The 19,629-nt window shown below is 59.0% G+C and overlaps 1 protein-coding gene across 3 annotated transcripts; it reads left to right on the top strand.

Moving 5' to 3' along the window:
• Positions 1 to 1,487: 1,487 nt before the first annotated feature.
• PDXDC1 (pyridoxal dependent decarboxylase domain containing 1) lies at positions 1,488 to 19,521 on the top strand. Of its 3 annotated transcripts, none has more exons than XM_061548883.1 (23): positions 1,488 to 1,584; positions 6,737 to 6,813; positions 7,097 to 7,156; positions 7,314 to 7,409; positions 8,607 to 8,756; positions 9,829 to 10,018; positions 10,211 to 10,279; positions 10,581 to 10,659; positions 10,903 to 10,987; positions 11,136 to 11,184; positions 11,624 to 11,725; positions 12,055 to 12,180; positions 12,709 to 12,823; positions 13,076 to 13,137; positions 13,318 to 13,423; positions 13,831 to 14,002; positions 14,344 to 14,462; positions 14,827 to 14,933; positions 15,318 to 15,383; positions 15,809 to 15,905; positions 16,239 to 16,340; positions 16,532 to 16,626; positions 17,642 to 19,521. In XM_061548883.1, exons 1-23 carry the CDS (start codon positions 1,561 to 1,563, stop codon positions 18,014 to 18,016), a joined length of 2,523 nt encoding a protein of 840 aa, XP_061404867.1. In that variant the 5' UTR covers positions 1,488 to 1,560; the 3' UTR covers positions 18,017 to 19,521. The 3 variants fall into 3 exon arrangements, with proteins under 3 accessions (XP_061404867.1, XP_061404864.1, XP_061404866.1); XM_061548880.1 differs by having other exon boundaries at positions 1,489 to 1,584; positions 15,318 to 15,410; XM_061548882.1 differs by having other exon boundaries at positions 1,492 to 1,584; positions 6,737 to 6,807; positions 15,318 to 15,410.
• Positions 19,522 to 19,629: the final 108 nt, after the last annotated feature.

Raw genomic sequence — 19,629 nt, 5'->3', positions numbered from 1 at the left:
ACATATTCACTAAGTAAGTGTGGTTAATGCAGACGTGATCCCTGGCAAGAGGTTTCTGTTTGATGTTTGAACATCTTGACGCAACTGTTTCATTGCCAGAGAGGGTAAAACCTATTCTTATACTTTGATACTGGCAAGAAATGTCCCATGTCCGTGAATGAGTGTTTATGCTTCCGGGAAGAAATCGGAGTGCCCGGATAAACCAACCCTTTTCCTCCTGACATATGTGAAAAAAAACTTCATAAGTAATCGGATCTATCCAAGGTAAGGGGCCGTCCATAAATGACGTCACGCACCGGGGGGGGGGGGTCAGACATTTGTGACGATGTGTGACGATGGGGGGGGGGGGGGGTGAGAAATGTGACGTCACATAAAAATGCGCAATTTTAAAGAAATACAGACAACACGTTCTTTTTTTTAATAAATGTTTTCTCCTACAACATCAGAGTGCAGCGGCACATTAAATACGCACTACAATGACAATAGTTTTAAGCGATTTGAAGCATGTTTTATTTGGGGGGGGGGGGGGCAGAGCTTTATAACGTCATATTTGAGGGGGGTCTGACTTTTTGTGACGCCGTGTGACGAGGGGGGGGGGGGTCAAAAATCCTCCAAAATCGCGTGACGTCATTTATGGACGGCCCCTTCGTAATTAATCTGATCTTGCCAGGGGTAATAAAGCTCCTGACGTTGAATGGAAACGGTTGCGAGATTAAATCAACTCGCTGTACTGCCACCTCCTGGCGAGCCAGGGGTTTGCCTTCGCGACGCCCACGGGAACTGAGTTTGAACAGATGGAAATTAGTCCACACTTTGATGTTGCTCCCTTGACCTGCCAAGCCAGATACGGATCCTCCTCGACGCCCATGGGCAAGGGAGCTTCACGGCGTCTGCGTGTCATCCACAAACCCCCCTCGCTGCTGCCTCCAACGCTGCTCGACGACTACAGGCCACGTGGCTTCTATGACGTCATCACGCCCGTTCAGATGACGGCACAACGCAAGTGCGTCGTTGACCACGGCACGTTAACGAGACTACTTTGTGACGTAACGTGTGCGTAATGACGACACTATACGCCTTGACGCCTTGCCACGCCGCGACTTGATTACGCGGTGACGTCACGTCCGCGCGGTGACGCAGCTCTTCCCTGCTAGTAAGTCGCGATGCGCGGTGACGTCACTGATGTCACGTCACCACGAGTCGCGTTGATGTGTGGTGAACGCGTTGACGTCACGACCGCGCGGTGACGTCACACTCTCACCCCGACGTCACGACGCCCGAAGCGCGGTGACGTATGCGGTAAACGCGCTTGCGTCACGACCGCGCGGTGACGTCCACACTCTCACCCCGACGTCACGACGCCCGAAGCGCGGTGACGTAGGCGGTAAACGCGTTGACGTCACGACCGCGCGGTGATGTCCCACTCTCACCCCGACGTCACGACGCCCGAAGCGCGGTGACGTAGACGGTAAACGCGCTTGCGTCACGCCAGCGCGGTGACGTCGGTGCCAGCGTGGCCGACAGGCGGAAGGCGGAAGCGTTGCCGAGTAAACACGCGACATGGAGGAGGCCTCGCCACGCCAGGTGAGAGGGGCAGCAGCGAGGGCAGCGCGGGGTAACGAGGGCAACATGGGCAGCACGCACGGGGGTAGGGAGTAGGAAGGGCAAGACCGGGGGAGTAGGAAGGGCAGCACGGGGGAGTAGGAAGGGCAGCACGCACGGGGGTAGGAGGAGGGCAAGACCGGGGGAGTAGGAAGGGCAAGACCGGGGGAGTAGGAAGGGCAAGACCGGGGGAGTAGGAAGGGCAGCACGGGTATAGCAGTAGGAGGGCAGCACAGGGGGCAGGCGGGCAGCACGGGCAGGAGTACGAATGCAGCACGGGTGAAGGCGGAGGGCAACCCTGGGGTTTGCACCGAGGTAGGAGCTCAGCACGGCGGTGCCAGGCAATTAGCAGGGCAGGGGGATGAGAGCAAAGTGGTGGGCAGCAGAGGGGCATTGCAGGCATGAGGGAGGGCAGCTCGGAGGCTGGAGGCGAGCAGGAGGGAAGGCCATTTGGGGGGAGGAGGTGGCAGCAGACGTAGCGACGTGGGCAGGGAGGCGAGGTCTGGCTGGGCAGGTAGGCCGAGAGGGCGTCGGCGAGGAGGTTTGCGGGCAGCAAGGTGAGCAGCGACGGGGGTGGTCGCGAACGGGTCCGAGGTGGCGGCGCTGAGGGCGGCTGGCGGGAACGGAGGTCAGCGGCGGCAGGGCTGGGAAGCAGGGCTGGGAGGCTGGGCTGGGAGATGCGGCCGCGAGTCCACGGGTTAGAGGCCCGCGTGCCGACCGAGGGTGCCCGCGAGGCCCCCTGCCCCCCCCCCTGCCCCCCCCTGCCCCCCCCCTGCCCCCCCCCTGCCCCCCCCTGCCCCCCCCCTGCCCCCCCCTGCCCCCCCCCTGCCCCCCCCTGCCCCCCCCCTGCCCCCCCCTGCCCCCCCCCTGCCCCCCCCCTGCCCCCCCCCCTGCCCCCCCCCTGCCCCCCCTGCCCCCCCCCCTGCCCCCCCTGCCCCCCCCCTGCTGCCCCCCCCGCCCCCCCCCCTGCTGCCCCCCCCCGCCCCCCCCCCTGCTGCCCCCCCCCCGCCCCCCCCCCTGCCCCCCCTGCCCCCCCCTGCCCCCAGACTCAAGGGGTTGACGGAGCGCACGTCTGCGCCATCCGGGCCCTGGTTTGGCTTTTTTTTGTTTGTTTCTACCGAGTCCGCGGTGCGTGGCCCCGAAGTCACCTTGGCTGAATGGATGGACCCCATTTTGCCCCAGTGGGTAACAACTTTGGGCAGAGTGCGCGGGTGGTGGAGGGGGTGCAGGGGGTGTAGGGGGTGTACCCCGTGGCTCTCAGAAGAGGACCCCCGTAGGGAGCCACGCACGGACCCGGGCTGCCCTCGTTACGAGCCAGGCAGGCCGCGCTCTGCGCCCCCCAGGGCTGCAGGGATGGCCAAGGGATGGCAGTGCGGTGTTATAGATTGTTGAATCAATCTGTGCGGAGCTTTGAGTGTTACTTAACCCCCCACCCCACACACCCAGCAATGCGTGTGTTAGTTTTTGTCGCTTTCTTCCCACACCAAGCCAAGAGTCTGGTTAATGGAGTTGGTTATTTAATCCCAACGTAGCATCAACCTCCTGTAAATGAGTCTTGAGCAGCGGATTTCAACCCGTGGGTTGCCACCACCACCACCATCACCACCCTTGCCGCCAGTGGGACGCAGGCTGTGGCATGGCTACCGTGCAGGATGCGTTTCAAATGTGCGCGGGGAACATCAGTGCCACGATGCGGCGACACACACCACACACACCACGCACCACACACACCACACACACCACACACACCACGCACCATACACACCACACACACCAAACACACACCACACACACCAAACACACACCACACGCACCACACACACCACACACACCACACACACCAAACACACACCACACGCACCACACACACCACACACGCACCACACGCACCACACACGCACCACACACACCACACACACCACACACACCAAACACACACCAAACACACACCACACACACCACGCACCACACACACCACACACACCAAACACACACCACACGCACCACACGCACCACACACGCACCACACACGCACCACACACGCACCACACACGCACCACACACACACCACACACACACCACACACACCACACACTTAGCATAGAACATGAAACCTGCCTTGCTTGCTAACACGCCGTCACTTCGAGGCGTTGACACGCGATCTCTCTCTCTCTGTGTGTACGTGTGTGCAATGTGACCTCGGTAACCTGGATAAATATAATGACGTTTATTAATTATTTTACACCATGACCCGATTTCGCCTCGCTCACACGATATAAGTGCGCGGCTTTATTCGAGTGAGACAATGCTCACTCGACTGTCAAATACTGGAAATATATCCGGCTCGGCTCCACGTGTGAGAGGAGAGGAGTGAATCTCCATCAGCCCCCATCCATCCCATCCACGGAACAGAGATGAATCACGTAGGCCAGCTGCAGTGGAACGGTTCCCACGATTTTCGGGCGTACGTCAGGGACACTTAAACATATTTTGGTAATCGCGAGCGGTCGTTTCGCGGGGACGGCGTTTTTGCTGGAGCGTGCTTTGTTGTTGAGCCAATTAGGACTGTAATTCTGAGACAGAAATAAAATCTGGGCCACGTATCGGGATGGGGGGGGGGGGAATTGCTCGTAAAATTCCACGGTGGTGTCACGAATGTTCTCCGATTAGCTGAATTTATTCTCCCGCCCCAGGGATGGTGATGGCACATTCAGTTTTATTTTCCGTATATCTATAATAAGTGAGTGATATTTTTTAAAAAAATTGCAGATACTGGAATTTTCTAAATGATGCCCCCATGGTATGAGCAAACAAAACATTGTCACTGACACTGCGACGTTCGAAAGGAAAAATATATAATAGGTGACGTTTCGGCAATGACCCTTCATGGTACATAAATGGTATGAGGATGATACAGACCGCGGCTTCCATGAAGCTACGTACTGTGCAAAAGAAGTTAAACATACATACAAGTACTCAATTGGGATTATATTCACAAAGCAATCAATGCCCCATACTGGCAGACTGAATCAGAATCCTTATCAGAATCAGAATCTTTATTTAAACTGGAGGAATTCTATGAGCTATGATACTCTTTTTCACAGATGTCCAGTAAGGGCAGGTCAGCAAGTTACAACAATTCCCCCAGGACACTCTTGCAAACGGAACTCATCCAGGGAATGTCACGTCACTTCCACTGCAGTCTTCACGCTTTTTCTTACGTGGCCGCGTGAGATAACCCCAAGTGAAAATCTCACTTGGTCTCTCTCCCAAACCGGCGTGGTTTGTGGGATACGTTCCCTCCAGCCCGCTGGCCCCTGCGCCTGCCCTGTGCCCGGCCCCACAGCGATCCGGTTAATCCCCGTGCAAGCGACGATCACGGGAGCCTCGATGGAGGAGGGAGGGGCATTCAGTAGGTGGCGAGATGTTAACTACCTCGCCTGGTATACAGGAGGTCGTGGGTTCGATCCCGACCCTGACGCCTGCTGTATATTTGGAGTTTGCGCGTGCATTTTTCTCCGGGTCCTCCGTTTTTTTTCCTCCACATTTAGAATCGACATGGCTGGTATAAATGTCCACGTGATGATGAGCCACTTCGTTGGGCTATCATTTGTGGCCATGTCGCTTCTGAAAAATAGTTTAATAGCTCAGCAGACGTTTCCTGGGAATATACAAAAAAAACTGTTTATAGTTTTTATAGTTTTATCTGTCATGGCGACTCCCTGCTCCTGTTCCAAGTCTAAGACCTTCCCTTCCCCCCTCCCCTGTCACTGCATGTGACTGGAAAGAGAGGAAGAGGGAGGAAACGAATCGGCCGGTGGGGATAGTGTGAGCATTTTGACGGGGAGATGGGCAGGGTTCTGTCACGTACATCAATCTTCGCTCGTGAGGATCATGCCAGATGGATACGACCGGCTTCCTCTCTTGATAAAATAAATGCTCCCTTCCGTTTTTCTGTGGAGCGTCTTGGAGAATGCGTGTTTGGTTCGAGGATTTTTTTCATTCACTTCGTGTTTTACATTTTACTCCAGGCTGGGTTCAGGACCCCCCCCCCCCCCCCCCCGTACAGCTGCTGCTACACTCCTCCAGACCCGGGAGCTCAGCTGTTGCGTCCCCCGGCACGTTCAGCGTGTTAGCCAAACCTTGGTTTATCCAGATTTATTTTGACGTAAGAACACAATTTGGATTTACAGGGCATTCTAAATGCGACAGCTTTTCCAGGTGCTTTACAAAAACTGTTAGACACAAATACAAAGGTCCCCCTGTATAGCCTAAACAGACTTGGGACAAGTGCTGTTAGCGAGCACATAAGCAGGCCAGAACAGCACGCGAAGGGGTAGGTGGCCAGCACCACGCCCGACCGCCATTCTATCACGGGTGGCGATGTTTACACACCGCACCAGGTACTCATTTGAGGCTGAGTCGACCTAGGGGAGGCCCAGGACCGATGTTGGCCGTGAGCGGGAATTGAACTCGGGTCGTCAGTTTTCATAGCGCGGGGTTGATAACCGCCGCACTACGACAGAAAGAGGCCGGCAGTCGCATGCAGGTGTTGAGGCTGAACTTGGAACAGGGGAGCAGAGTTGACGGCGCGGATTACCTGGGGAAGCGAGTGGAGATGCTTGACGAGCGTGAACGTCCTCCCACTCGGCGAAAGTTGCACGGGAGCTTTGATAGAAATCATGGAGTGGAGAGTGCATGGAAGCGCAGTCGAGTGAGATGATGAGAGGGGAGAGGTCGGAGAGTACGTGGGGGGCAGTAGAGTGAGATGAGAGGGGAGAGGTCGGAGAGTACGTGGGGGGCAGTAGAGTGAGATGAGAGGAAAGAGGCAGGCAAGGGCGGATCCAGGAGATCTTGAAGACGGTGATTGAGATCGTCAAATCCATCGGGGATTTGATTTGGGAGTCTTGGAAGCTTCGCATAGTTGAGCCCGGTTCTTGGATGGCTGACCACCAGGACTTGCTCTGTGTTGTAGGCATGGTGAGGCCATGTTGTGTCACCACCTCCGATGGACACTTTGTGTTGAGCTGTTTGTAGTCGTGTTAAGCCACGTGTAGTTGCGGTGAGTCACGTGTTGAGCTTTATGTAGTTGCAAACCCCCCCCCTTTCCCCCCCCCCGTGTGTGGCCCCGCAGGCTGCTGTGGACCCAGCGCTCGCAGCGATGGGCCGCAGCCTCAACGAGGCGATCCGCGTGCTCGGGGACAGGCAAGGGTGTGCACCACGCACGCACGCTGTGCACGCACGCTGTGCACGCACGAACGCTGGGCACACACGCACACTGTGCACGCACACACGTGTTGACGCACACCACCCGCAACAACAACAACCGCCATTCACCACTCAGTGGCGCTGACGTCACCACGGCGGTTGTGCCAGGCTATGTGCACACGCACGCTTACACACGTGTATCTGCGCAAGCGCGCACACGTGCACTTCCCCGCGGTCACCTGCGAGGAGGTGTGCGTTAACAGCCGCGCGTGTCCCCGTGTGCCAGGTCGGGAGATGAGACTGACGGAGTCAACCGGAGGTACATCCCCGGGCCGCTGCAGAGCAGGTACCCCGAGCCCTCTCAGCACCGTTGACCTTTTCCTCTCTGACCCCCTCCTGAGTCCCTTTACCCTCTGACCACCGCCCCCCCCCCACCAACCCTAGTTCCGTTTGCCCTCTGACCTCCTTCCCCCGCCCCCCGACGCTGTCCTGCGCGGCTCCAGCGGGCAGACGGTGAGCGGCATCCTGGAGCTGGTGCAGACACTCATCCACGGGGACGACGCGGAGGAGGGGGAGGAGGGCGACTCCGCTCCGGCAGGGTGAGCCGGCGCGCCGGAACGACGTCCACCTGGGAAGTGGCGACGGGGGGGGGGGGGGGGGGCGCGTGCTTGGAAAGCGGTTGAAAAGTAACGATTCATCGAATTAATAAAAAAAAAATTTATAATAATTACGTTCATGATATGTGCATATTGTCACGCGTGCAGGGTTAGATTATTTGTGTCTGATGAAAATAATCAGCGAATTGTAAGTTACATTTTTCGCGAGAACGAGGGAAAATCGGTACAAACCAGGCGGGCGCACGTCGTGACGATTCATCGAGCCGCGCGGGAAGGTGGCGGGGGGGGGGACGTGCCCGCGGATGTCGCGTCTCTGGTCGGCAGTAATCGCAACAAAATACTACAAGTGTTGCGGTGGGTGCGGTTAATGCGGTTGCTGGGCCCTCGGTATTTAAACAAGCTACGTGTAGCCTCGAGCAATGTCCGGGGTCGAGTTGGTTTGGGGTTTCTTTTTTTGAAGATCCTCCTAATTTCCCGCGTCTGTTCCGGTTAAACCTGATCGCCCCGCCGCCGCGTGGAGAGGTTGGGCCTCTTCGGCTTGGAGCGTAGTGGGGGCAGGGTGGGGGGTGACGAGTGGATGGGTGGGGGGGTGGATGGATTGGGGGGGGGCAGCCCAGTCACGTGACCTTTCGGAAAGCGTGTGCCAATTAGCGCAATTAGCGGATGCCCGCTTAATGGAGGCTTACAGAGGGGACGTGCTGTGCACGCGGTCCTCTCCCGCGGAATACTAAACGGTCGCGTTTCGTTTGCATTCATCGCCCATTCACTTGTCGCCATTGCGCGCGCGACACTTGAATGTTGGCGGCCCCGGCGGCGAGCGGGGGGCGGGGGGGGGTGGGTGCTGTTGTGGCTGCGACGACTTCTGGCCACCGCCGTGCGTTGGAGCAATCGAGATGACGCAGACAAACGGTCGGCGACGATGTGAAGGAGGAGAGGGCTCAAGATCAGACTGAATGGACGGAGTCTAAGCGAAAGGCTCTGTGTGTTGTGCAGGCGGGATTTGAGGTGTTGCTGTTTTTTTTATCTCCGTGTCGTGCCTGTCTCCATGTCCTGTCGATCTCTGTGTCGCGTCTGCACCTCCGAGTCGCGTCTGTATCTCGCGAGTCGCGCGTGCGTGCGTGCGTGCTGGCGCCGCGTCCCCGTGCCGCGTTGCGACCGTCCCCTGCCGCCGTGGCGCAGACTGGTGAGTGGCGGGGGAGACGGCGCCCACGTGGCCCTACTGGGCCACAGCCTCGCCGCCTACATGTCCGTGCTGCCCCGTGAGCGCCTGCGCCGCCTCACCACACGCATCCTCTCCGACACCATGCTGTGGTTCTGCCGCCTCTTCCGGTGAGACTCCCCTCCCTCCCCTCGGGCAAATCCTCATGCACCGCAACAACAACTACTACAACACACAGGTTGGCCCGCAAGAGTGATCTGTTGTTCTGTTGTTGCTGCCATCGGAGGGATTTTAGTTGTCTCTTGAATCCACCCCGACTTAGCCTGCCCCCTACCCTGACTGACCCCGCCCCCTACCCTGATTGACCCCGCCCCCCTACCCCGACTGACCCCGCGACACAAACCAGCCCAAGCCCCTCACCCTCCCATGTCCTCAACGTACGTCCAGTTTGAATGACCATTCACTTAAAACCATTTCTTCAACAACTCCTAGGATCCTCCAGCCTCTCTGGACCACCTTAGGGTGCACGCATGAAGGAAAGGAGGCAGACTTCAAAAAATACTCGAGATCCATTCTTAGACAAACCCCCGCACATGCCCAGGGCCCAGTGCCCCCTGGGAAGCCCACCTTGTCAATCGATTGGGATCCCCCTCAACCAACACACGCAGCTCTCCTCTCTCCTCCCATATGTTACGAGGTATATGACATGGAAAAATGTACAGCAGCCAAATGCTCTTAAACGCATGATGTTGATTCTAAATGTGGAGGGAATGACTGGAGGACCCGGAGAATAAATTCCACGCGACCATGGGGAGCGAGAACTTGCAAACTCCAGGCATACAGGTGTCAGGGTCAGGATCAAAACCACGATCTCCTGCATACTAGGCGAGGTGGTTAACATCTCGCTACTGTGGCGGTGATTTTGCAAAACCAGAGGAATGTCGAGAGTTTTTAAATACGACGTGTCGTTGTTTAGCAAGAGCTCAGCTCTCGTGTGACATAGCTCTAACAAAAAAAAATAATGACAAGAAGAATCGTCAAACGTTGCTCGGGGATTTTCAACATTCCTCGGCGCTGATGCGGTACGGGGAGGACGTGGAGCCGAGTGGAACTTTCCACGGCGTGTGTTTCTCTACCCTACCGTTCGGTTGGCATGTACGCTGAACTTCTTTCGCACCGAACGTAGCCAACTGCGCTAATCGGAGGCGCGGATTCGCGCTCGCTCGGTTCCTGCGCGCGCAGCTTCGAGAACGGCTCGGCCTACTACCACGGCGACGAGCACGACGGGCTGCTGCGCGTGTGCCGCCTGGCGCTGCACTCGCGCTACGACGACTACGCCACGGACGGCTTCCAGGCGCTCACGCGCCAGCCGCCCGTCGTCTACGTCAGCGCCGCCGCCAGCCCGGGCACTGCGCAGCACCTGTGCCGCCAGGTGAGTGTGAGCGCTCGCGGCGGGGAGGGGGGGGGGGGTCTTTCATGGGGGGGGAGGGTGGCAAGACCCCCCCGCCATGAAACCGATCTTGAGAGGCCATGGCCCTTGAGAAAGCCATGACCCCTTGGCACGTGGCGATGCGTCGACTGATGATGTGTATGATTACACGTGTGTGTGTGTGTGCGTGCGCAGCTGGGACTGCCACTGTCCTGCCTGTGCACCGTGCCGTGTAACACCGTCTTCGGCTCCCAGCACCAGATGGTGCGTACGGCACCAGCGGGGCCGCCCTGCCCTGCCCGCACAGTGTGCCCGCAACACACAACCTACCTGCACCACGCACCCTGTCCGTACCACCACACGCCTGCCCACACCACACACTCCAATTCATGCAGTGCACCGAATTGTGTGTGTGTGTGCGCAACTTTGCACGCTTTGTGGGTTTTATGTGAGCGTGGCAGTGTTTCTTCATGCGACTGTGTCTCCTGTTAAAGTGCGTGTGTGTGCGCATGCTTTGTGGTGTGTGTGCGCGTGTATTAACGTACGTGCGTGCGTGTACGAGCAGGACGTGGCCTCGCTGGAGCGTTTGGTGAAGGACGACATCTCCTCGGGGAAGCTGCCCCTGCTGCTTGTGGCCAACGCAGGTGCTGCCCCCCCCACCCTTCTTCCCTCCCTCCCCTCGTCCCCCGTCACTCCCTTCTTGCTTCCTCCCATCCGCCTTCAGCATTTGAGCTCGCTTCTAGAATTGCCCGCGTGAGTCAGGGGAATCGAACCGGGCGGCTCCGAGCGACGGAGCCTCGGTGGCGGAGTGTTTGGCAGGGGGAAGCGAACGCCGAACCCCCCCCACCACCTTTCTCTCCCCACCCCTGCCCCCCCCCGTGGCGCAGGCACACCGGTGGCGGGGCACACGGACAAGTTGGGGCGTCTCCGCGAGCTGTGCGACCAGCACGGTCTGTGGCTGCACGCACAGGGGTAACGGCTGCACTACCGCACCGCCACGCTACTGCAGCACGCACCGCCGAACCACCGAACCTCCGCAATAGCGCACAACACCGTAACCCCGCACTCGCAGCGTGCTGTCTGGCGCGTGCCACTCGCTCACTGTGCGTGCGTTTCGCAGGGTGAATCTCGCCACGCTGGTGCTGGGGTATGTCTCGTCATCCGTGCTGGTGAGCCCCCCTCCCCAGCACCTCCCCCTCCACCTAAACCCTCAGTGACCCTCTCTGTGCGTGCGTGTGTGCTTGCGTGTGTGCTCATGAGCATGTGGGTGTGTGTGGGGAGCGCTAGTGTAGCGGTGAGCGCGCTGCGCTATGAACCCGGCGACCTGAATTTGATTCCCACTCACGGCCAACACCGGTGATGATTATTTGAACCGGTCCTGGGCCTCCCTTAGGTCTCCTCAATTGAGTACCTGGTGAGGTGTGTATGCATCCCCGCTGGGGAGACAAAGGCGGCCAGGCGTGGTACTGGTCACCCACCCCCTCGTGTGCCGTGCCGACCTTCATAGGTGCTCGCTAACAGCACTTGCCCTAACAGTCTGTTAAAGGCTATATGGGGGATCTTTGTCTTTGTGCTCACGAGCGCGTGCGTGTGTGCTCGTACGACCAGGCCGCTGTCAAGTGTGACAGTCTCACGCTGACCCCGGGGCCCTGGCTGGGCCTTCCGGCGTGCCCAGCCGTCACGCTATATCGCCATGACGACCCCGCGCTGGTGAGCGCCTCACCTGCATACCTCACCACGCCCGGCACACTCATCCCAGCTCTCTCATGCCTCCGTACAATACATCGGCACTCTGTACGTGTGTCTTCATGTGCTGCGTGTCCGTGTGCCATGCGCACCTTGTGTATTCCCGCGTGTGTCCGTGTGCATTTTTCCCCGTGCGTGATGTGTGTTCCGCTTGTGTGTGTCCCACGTGTGTGTGACATATATCCTGCATGCATGTGTCTGTGCACCGTGTGTGTGTGTCCCCATGTGTGTGTGACATATCATCCGTGTGTATGCCGTGTGTGTTGTGTGCCATGTGTGTGTGTGCATGTCAGTCGCTGGCGGCGGGTCTCGCGTCGTGCCAGCCGGTGGAGAAGCTGCGGGCGCTGCCGCTGTGGCTGTCGCTGCAGCGGCTGGGCCACGACGGCGTGGTGCAGCGCGTGCGGCATGCCTCCGCGCTCGTACGACCCACACCCAACCACCGATACACCACCACCACGGCGCACCGCACCACTGTACTGCACCACCGTGTCACCGCACCTTTCTATCGCACCCTGCCACTACACCACAATATACCACACATCACACAGTACCGTGCCACACCACTGCAGCACACTACCACAGCACACTACCACACCACAACAATATACCAACCCACCGCAATATACCGCACAACACCGACACACCGACACACTTGCGCAACACCACACCCCAGCGGCACAGATTTTAGAGTCTCTTTTCTCGATGCACGGCAATCCACGCAAATCCCGTAGTGGTGGGCGGGGATTGCCCGCGGCCGACCAGCCCTCGAGTTTGGCGAACGCTGGCGCGAGGAATCGCCAACTTTAGCGAGCGCAACTCGGCGCCCCATGTCCGCGAGCGAACTCCGTCGATCGACCGTTGCTAGAAGCTAAGCGGCGGTGTGGCAGAGCCGAGGGGTTCGTGTTGACGCGGTTCTCTGCTGCCGCTGCTGCTGCTGCGTGTGTCAGAGTCAGCGGCTCATCGAGAAGCTGAAGCTCGTCCCCGGGGTGCGCACGCTGGTGGAGGACGAGCTGAGCTCTCCCGTCGTCCTCTTCAAGTACGCGGGCGACTCGTGGCAGCCAGGTGACGAGCGCGGCCGCCCCGTGTGGCCCCGCCAGTGGACCGCTGGCAGGGCCCCGCCCGCATGCACTTCACTGCGAGATTTTTCCTAATGAATGAAATATCGTGACGTGATGCCTCGAGCACGACGGGGATAGAATTGTGTGAGCTATGTGATGTCGGTTGGAAAGCCATCTCGTGTCGCTAACTCCTGCCCGCGGCACCCCTGTGCCACCCCGTGTCACCCCGTGCCACACCGTGCCACACCGTGCGCAGCGTCGGAGCGGGACCCGGCTGAGGACGTGAACCAGGACGTGATGGACGCCTTCAATCGATGGGTGAGCAGCAGCAGCGGCACCACTCGGGAAGGGGGTCAGGGTTCGGGGATGGGGTGCTCCCAGGATAAGGGATCCAGGATAACCTTCTCAGCTGCTCGGAAATCCACAGTGCAGCGTCATAACGCCGTGACGTACACGCGCGCGTGTGTGTTTGTGCGTCGTCTCCTGACCCCGGGCCAGCTGGGCGAGGAGCTGGCGCGGGCGGCGCCGGCGTGCGCCGTGGACGCTGTGGAGCTGGGAGACGTCGGAGTCTGCCTGCGCTTCAGCCCCCTCTCCTGCGCCGCCGGCAAGCACAGCAATAACCACCGCCACTACCGCACGCTAAACAACGACAACAACCACAGTCACGCAGCTACAATCGCCACGCCACAACCACGAGCGCACGGCAACAACCACAGCGTGACAACCACCGTCACGCAGCAACAACCATAATGCAGCAGTCAACACCACATGGCAATCACAACCACCACCACCACGTAGCAACAACAACCGCCACCACGTGGTACTAACCACCACCACGGCTACATGGCAACCATCCCCACATGTAGCTCCTGCTGTGTCGCCAACAGCTCTTGCCCCTTCCATCGATGAGGCCGATACAGGTTGTTGGTCACTCCCTGTGCCCGAATATGTATATGTGTACTTCTGTGTATGTTCTCATGTGGCGGTGGCGGTGGTGGCGGTGGCGAGCAGGCCTCGGCACGGCGGTGGAGCACGTGGACGCGCTGGTGGAGGCTCTCGGGGCCGCCGTGCCCGTCATGGCCGCCACGCTGCGGCTGCGGCACTTCTTCCGCAGGGAGGCCCTCGCGCAGCCCAGCCTCTCCTACCTGGAGGAGCCGGGCTGGGCGGGCCTGGGCGCCGTGCGGTGAGCAACGGCACGCGGGCATCTGCACGCGTTGGGGGTCGCACACGCACAGTGATGTGAGCGGTGTGTCAGTGTGTGTCAGTGTATGTGGAGTAGAGGGGAACTCATGTGAGCGGTGTGCCGTGCGTGTGGGTATGTTGGGAAGCGATGTGATCAGTGTGCCGTGCGTGTGTATGAATGTAGGGAAGCGCTGTGAGTGGTGTGTGTGCGTGTGTATGTGTTGAAGCGGTGTGAGTGACGTGCGTGCGTATGTGTTGAAGCGATGTCAGTGGCATGCGTGGCGTGCGTGTGTATGTAGGGAAGCGATGTGAGTGGCGTGTGTGGTCCGCGGTGTGCCACAGGTTCGAGCTGACGATGGGCGACGTGGACCCGGCGCGCAGGGGCGCCGACACGGAGCGCGTTAATGCCGAGGCGCTGCGCAAGCTCGTGGAGCTGGGCTCCGACGTCCCGTTCCGTGGCGGTGAGTCGCCACGCTGGCGAGATGTTAACTCCCTCGCCTGATATACAGGAGGTCGTCGGTTCCATCCTAACCCTGGAGTTTGTGTGTGTCTCCGCATGGTCGCGTGGGTTTTTTTCTGGGTCCTCCGGGTTTTCCCTCCACATTTAGAATCGACGTACATTCCGAGTAATTGGCTGCAATAAATTTCCACACGATGATGAAGCCACTTAATTGAGCTATCATTTGTGATGACCAGGTCGCTTCTGAAAAAGAGCTATACAGCTCAGTGGGCCTTACCTGGTAAAATAAAAATAGTTTAGCTTATAATAATAACATGAAACCCGTTGCGTTATCGTCGTCGTCGTTTCCGTCGTCGTGCTCGCAGGGGGCCAGGCGGGCGTGTACGTGGGCATGGTGGCGGATGACGTGGACGTGCGCGCGCTGGTGGAGACGATCGCCGACACGGCCCGCGAGGTCGAGGAGAGCACCAAGGTCAGGAACTGTCGCGGGGCCCACGGTACAGCAGCCGCCCGCGGCAAACGCCGGCCACCCACGCGCCTTAGCGTGACGTTTGCCTCTGCGTTAAACAGCGCGCGTCGAATGCGTCATTGTAATCCACCTGCCCCCTCCTCCGCGTTCAGGTTCAGCGGCTGTTTGTAGCGCTCTCCAAGCATGGTTTGAAAGCCTTTAGACATTAGCTTTGTTCGTCCGTTCCCGTGTGCCTGCTAAGTGTTTGTCTGTTGTTGTAACTTTGTGACGTGCCCCTGCTCGACGTCTGTGAAAAAAGAGCAAGACAGCTCAGAGGATTTCTCCAGGATAAAATCAAAGATTCCGTGATCCTCTTTGGGATAACGTCCCGTCGTGTCGCCCCCGCAGCTGCTGGAGAACATGGCGGACATGGTGCAGAAGGGAATCCACGAGGCGGAGGAGCAGCTGCGCAAGGCGAGCCAGGATAAGCTCATGCAGGAGGTGCGCTTGTAGGGAGCGCTGCAGAGGTGCCGTCGCCCAGCCCGCCCACCCGATCCCACCGGGGGGGGGGCGGGCCTTGAGCCACCGGGGACCCCGTTACAGGGCAGCGTGTTAGGCACTCGCGCCCATCGCCGATTGTGACCACGCGTGGCCATGTGTGACTGCGGGGGACAGTGTGGGACCGTGTGTGACCGTATGTTCCCGTGTGTTTCCGCGTGTAACCGCACGTGTTCCCGTGTGTGTTCCCGTGTGTGTTTCCGTGTGTGACCGGGGTGTTCCCGTGTGTGACTGTGCGTCGCCGCCTGTTCCCGTGTGTGACCGGGGTGTTCCCGTGTGTGACTGTGCGTCGCCGCCTGTTCCCGTGTGTGACCGGGGTGTTTCCGTGTGTGACCGCGCAGGGCGTGCTGAGGCAGCTGCCCGTCGTGGGCTCCGTGCTGAACTGGCTGTCGCCCTTGCACGCCTCCATGCGTGGCCAGGCCTTCAACCTGATGGCCGGTACGAGCGAGAACGCACGCAGATCATGTGTACACGCGAACGATCATGTGTACGCACGCATGGATGTGTCCGCACGCTCGCTGTCCCCGCAAGGGGCCCGTCCATTCACCGTGTGCTCCCATCCAGCGGCACTCCAGTCCATGTTTTGAACTCCCTTCGATAACTTCACTCGTCTTCTGCGCTGGAGTGCTGCTGCTGCTGCTGCCTGTGATCCTTGTTGCTGCTGTCACGGGTTTGGCCGACGGTGCTGCTGAGGCTGCCGCTGGCGTTGGTCGTGTTGGTGCCGGCCGCGGTGCCGGTTGTGCTGACTCTGGTGGTGCTCTCACTGGGTAGGGGCTCTGGAGTCGACGGAGAGCACGTACAGTTCCAAGATGCAGACTCAGCACGCAACCCCCCCGGTGACCCCAACATCGGAAAGACACTCCCACCTCTCCGGTGAGACCGCCACCCCCTGGCCCTGACACCCCCCCGTGCCCCCCACACCCCCTGATGACGCTGCAGCGATTTCGCCGCGACGTTTGGCTGAGCCGCTGTGTTTCGTGCCGGTGCCCGCTGTCCGCTCTGCCATTGTGGGCAGCGGCGATCGGAGGGACCGGTAAAATGATTGAACCCTTGCCCCCCCGCAGCTCAGAAACTCTTCAGGCACTCGTCGCACACGTCGGAGGCCGGGCAGCAGAACGAGAGCAACTCCGCTGTGGTGGAGGAGGCCCCGTCCCAAACGGTACAGCCAGCGCGCACGCGTCCTCGCGCAACCGCCGCGACCGCGGTGTCACGCTGACCGCACCACGAACCGTAACCACGATGTCGGCCACTGCACCACGGAAAGCTCCCGGCTGAGTTTAGCCCGGAGCTGCCAGGCTGCCATTTCCCCCCCCCCCCCCCCCACCGGTCCGACGTGTTTCTAGCCGGGGCCGCCCCCCCCCCACCCTGGAACCTGCGCGACGTCGTAGGGGTCAATGTGCAATCGAACCGTGCTTCGTGACGTCAACACCGCGGTTCACGGCCGCGCGTAAGACGTTAAATATACACGCGTGCACTTCTGTAGCTTTCCATAAGTCATTATCGACTACCCAACGTGACACGGTTTTCAGGCCAGTGTTTACCCAACTCCACTCCGCTCGACGCGCCCCCCTCGCCCCCCACGGTGCATTTTTCCGTGATGAGCAACCATCAGGTGCGTGCGGTGCGCGTTGCTTAATTTGCATGTGGGTATGGCTGAGTTCAGTGTCGTTGCTGTAAACTGATGGTTGACTGCGTTCAGCTTGGTAATAAAGAACCTGTTGAGATCACTTCCCCTGGCTGCGAACGCGGAGGGCAGGGGAGTGATGGGGGGGGGGGCAGCCCTAGAGATCCTCGTGATTCACGGTACAATGTCGACTGACGGCACACCCTGGTGCTGAACCGGGCCAGACCTGGGCCAGCGCAGTGAGTTTGGCATTGCTCGCAGGAACAAGGCACCATGAATCGGTGCGCGTAACGATCCATCCGTTCACCAGTTATAAATGACGCAGTTGACGTACAAGTGTTACATGTCAATGCTACATGGACGCCAAGGCGGGAAATCCAGCGTGCAAGTGGGCAGACAGATAATTGGTTCCTTGCATCGAAATCGCAAGCCCACCACGACACGGCAACTCTCCCGCCGGTGAGTAGCGACGTGCGGGAGCCGCCGCCCGCTGCCTGTAGCCACGTGACACCAAATCCCCACTCCTCCCGCCGCGCTTTCCTCACTCCAGGAACGCCCTGCCGGCTCGCCCGGTTCGCCCGCCGAGGTCGGCGCTGTCGCCCAGCGCGACGAAGGAGGGGACGACGCCGAGGACCCGGGCGGCTCGCCCGCCACGGGGAGCCCCGCCGGGACGACGCCCTCCGAGCTGAGCGGCACGGGGGGCAGCGTCGGGGCCACGAGCAGCAGCGGGGGCAGCGGCGGGGGCACCAGCAGCGGCGGGGGCACGAGCAGCAGCGGGGGGGCGAGCGGGCCGAGCGCTGGCAGCGAGTCGAGCAGCGTGGTGGGGGTGACGGAGTCCGAGTCGGGCCCGTCGCGCTCACTCTCCCAGGACCCGGCGACCGGGCTGTCCTCGGAGCTGGAATCTGAAGGGGAAAAGGGGCAGTAAAAAAAACGTCAAAGTTACACAAATAATACAAATTATATACATTTATATAAATAGTTGGATTAACATTTATAAGAAGTAAATTTTTACATGAAAGGTGTAAATTTCAATTTGCCGCCACCCACCGGGCCACGGGGTAAGTCACGTGGGTTTTTAATGTGAAGCATTTCTTTGACGGGAGAAGAGATTGGAGGGGTGGGGTGGCTTGGTAGGTAGGCTCCCGGTGTCGCCGCTGTCATGTGCCCTTGGATGTAGCCCACTCACCCTTGCTGCTTGTGAGCACTCATACCTTGGTTGTACTTGGAGCATAGGTGCAGGTTTCCCTCGCTCTGTGCGGGTTCGGTTCGTGCGATTTTGCGCACTGTATACGCGGCTAACCTATTTCAAAGAATTCGCTGGATTGTGCGGTGCGGATTCGCTCGACATGCGGCTTTGAGGTCGGACGTGGGGCAGCACTGCTTTTGTGCTGCGTGTGTACTGTATGCGCTATTCCGCTCCGATTTGCACGGCTGGCTACGTACGGTGCGAAAGAAGTTCAACACACGTACGTAGCCATCTTCCAGTGCGGGTCCGTTTTGTGTGCTCCCTTTTCTCGGAACGCATCTGCGAGAGCGAAGGGAACTTGTCTGTATGCGTGTGTGGGCAGCGGGTATGGAGGCAGTAATAACGAGACGACTTCGCAGCTGAAGAAGGCGGAAACATTCAGGAGGCAAGGAAGGTTTGAGGAGCCAATGCCTCTTGGTCAAGCCCCCCCCCCCCACTCCGTCGACGCGCCCTGTGGGTGTACACCCAAGGTTTTGGGAGCTCGCGAATGAAGGGGGCGAGCGGGCTGCAGCAACGAGCGCGTTTGATGGGTGAGTTTGGGTGCGTTTGCCCGGTCTGTCGTTCACTCCACGATGCTCGCTTCCACGTCCTTTTCCAATCGCGTGGCGAGAGAGACGGGCGTGCATCGGTCACACGCGCGGTTGTGGCAAAGCGGTTTGGGGGCGATCTTTGGAAGCAAGGATGTACATATAATGTGTAATTGCAGGATTATTTTCTTGGCAAACTGAGGCTGTTCGGAATATTACAGGGACACTTTAAAGTAATTTAAAACTTGGATCAAAATACCATATGAAGTTGTTTAGTTTTTTGGCCCGGCCAAATCCTGCTGGGTTTGACAGCCCCCCCCCCCATACCCCTCCCCTGCCCCCCCCCTGCTCGGATGATGGGTTCATCAAACCCGTGTAGTGGTGTTCGTTGACGTGTATGGGTTTTTCCTGGGGATTTTTCGAAAGGCTCATCAAAAACAAACTCGAGCTATGTTATTATTTCGTGTCACGGAATTGTTTTTGCACTTAATAGGATGTGTGTCAGCGGTGTGTGATCACTGGGGGCCCATTCCTTGTGATGCTGCAAGGCTCTTTCCTACACGTGGGTCTAATACTTGGTTTTGGGTGTCTGGGCTGATTCCGTCCTCATTGTTGATGCTGGGGATTTTTGGAAAATAAAGAATCGTTGAACAATTACGCGACGCGGGTTGTGCAGAGACTTTTGTGAAATTGACAGCACACGCTTCGATGTTGTACGCGTCGTAATTTAACGACGTTAATCGAGTGTGGTTCGCGACAGAGGGG

This window comes from Lethenteron reissneri, chromosome 10 (assembly GCF_015708825.2).
Source record: "Lethenteron reissneri isolate LAM-NWPU_2019-01 chromosome 10, ASM1570882v1, whole genome shotgun sequence".
Taxonomy (NCBI): Eukaryota; Metazoa; Chordata; class Hyperoartia; order Petromyzontiformes; family Petromyzontidae; genus Lethenteron; species Lethenteron reissneri.
The sequence above is the reverse complement of the archived record's forward strand: the minus strand, read 5'-3'. Positions and strand labels throughout refer to the sequence as shown.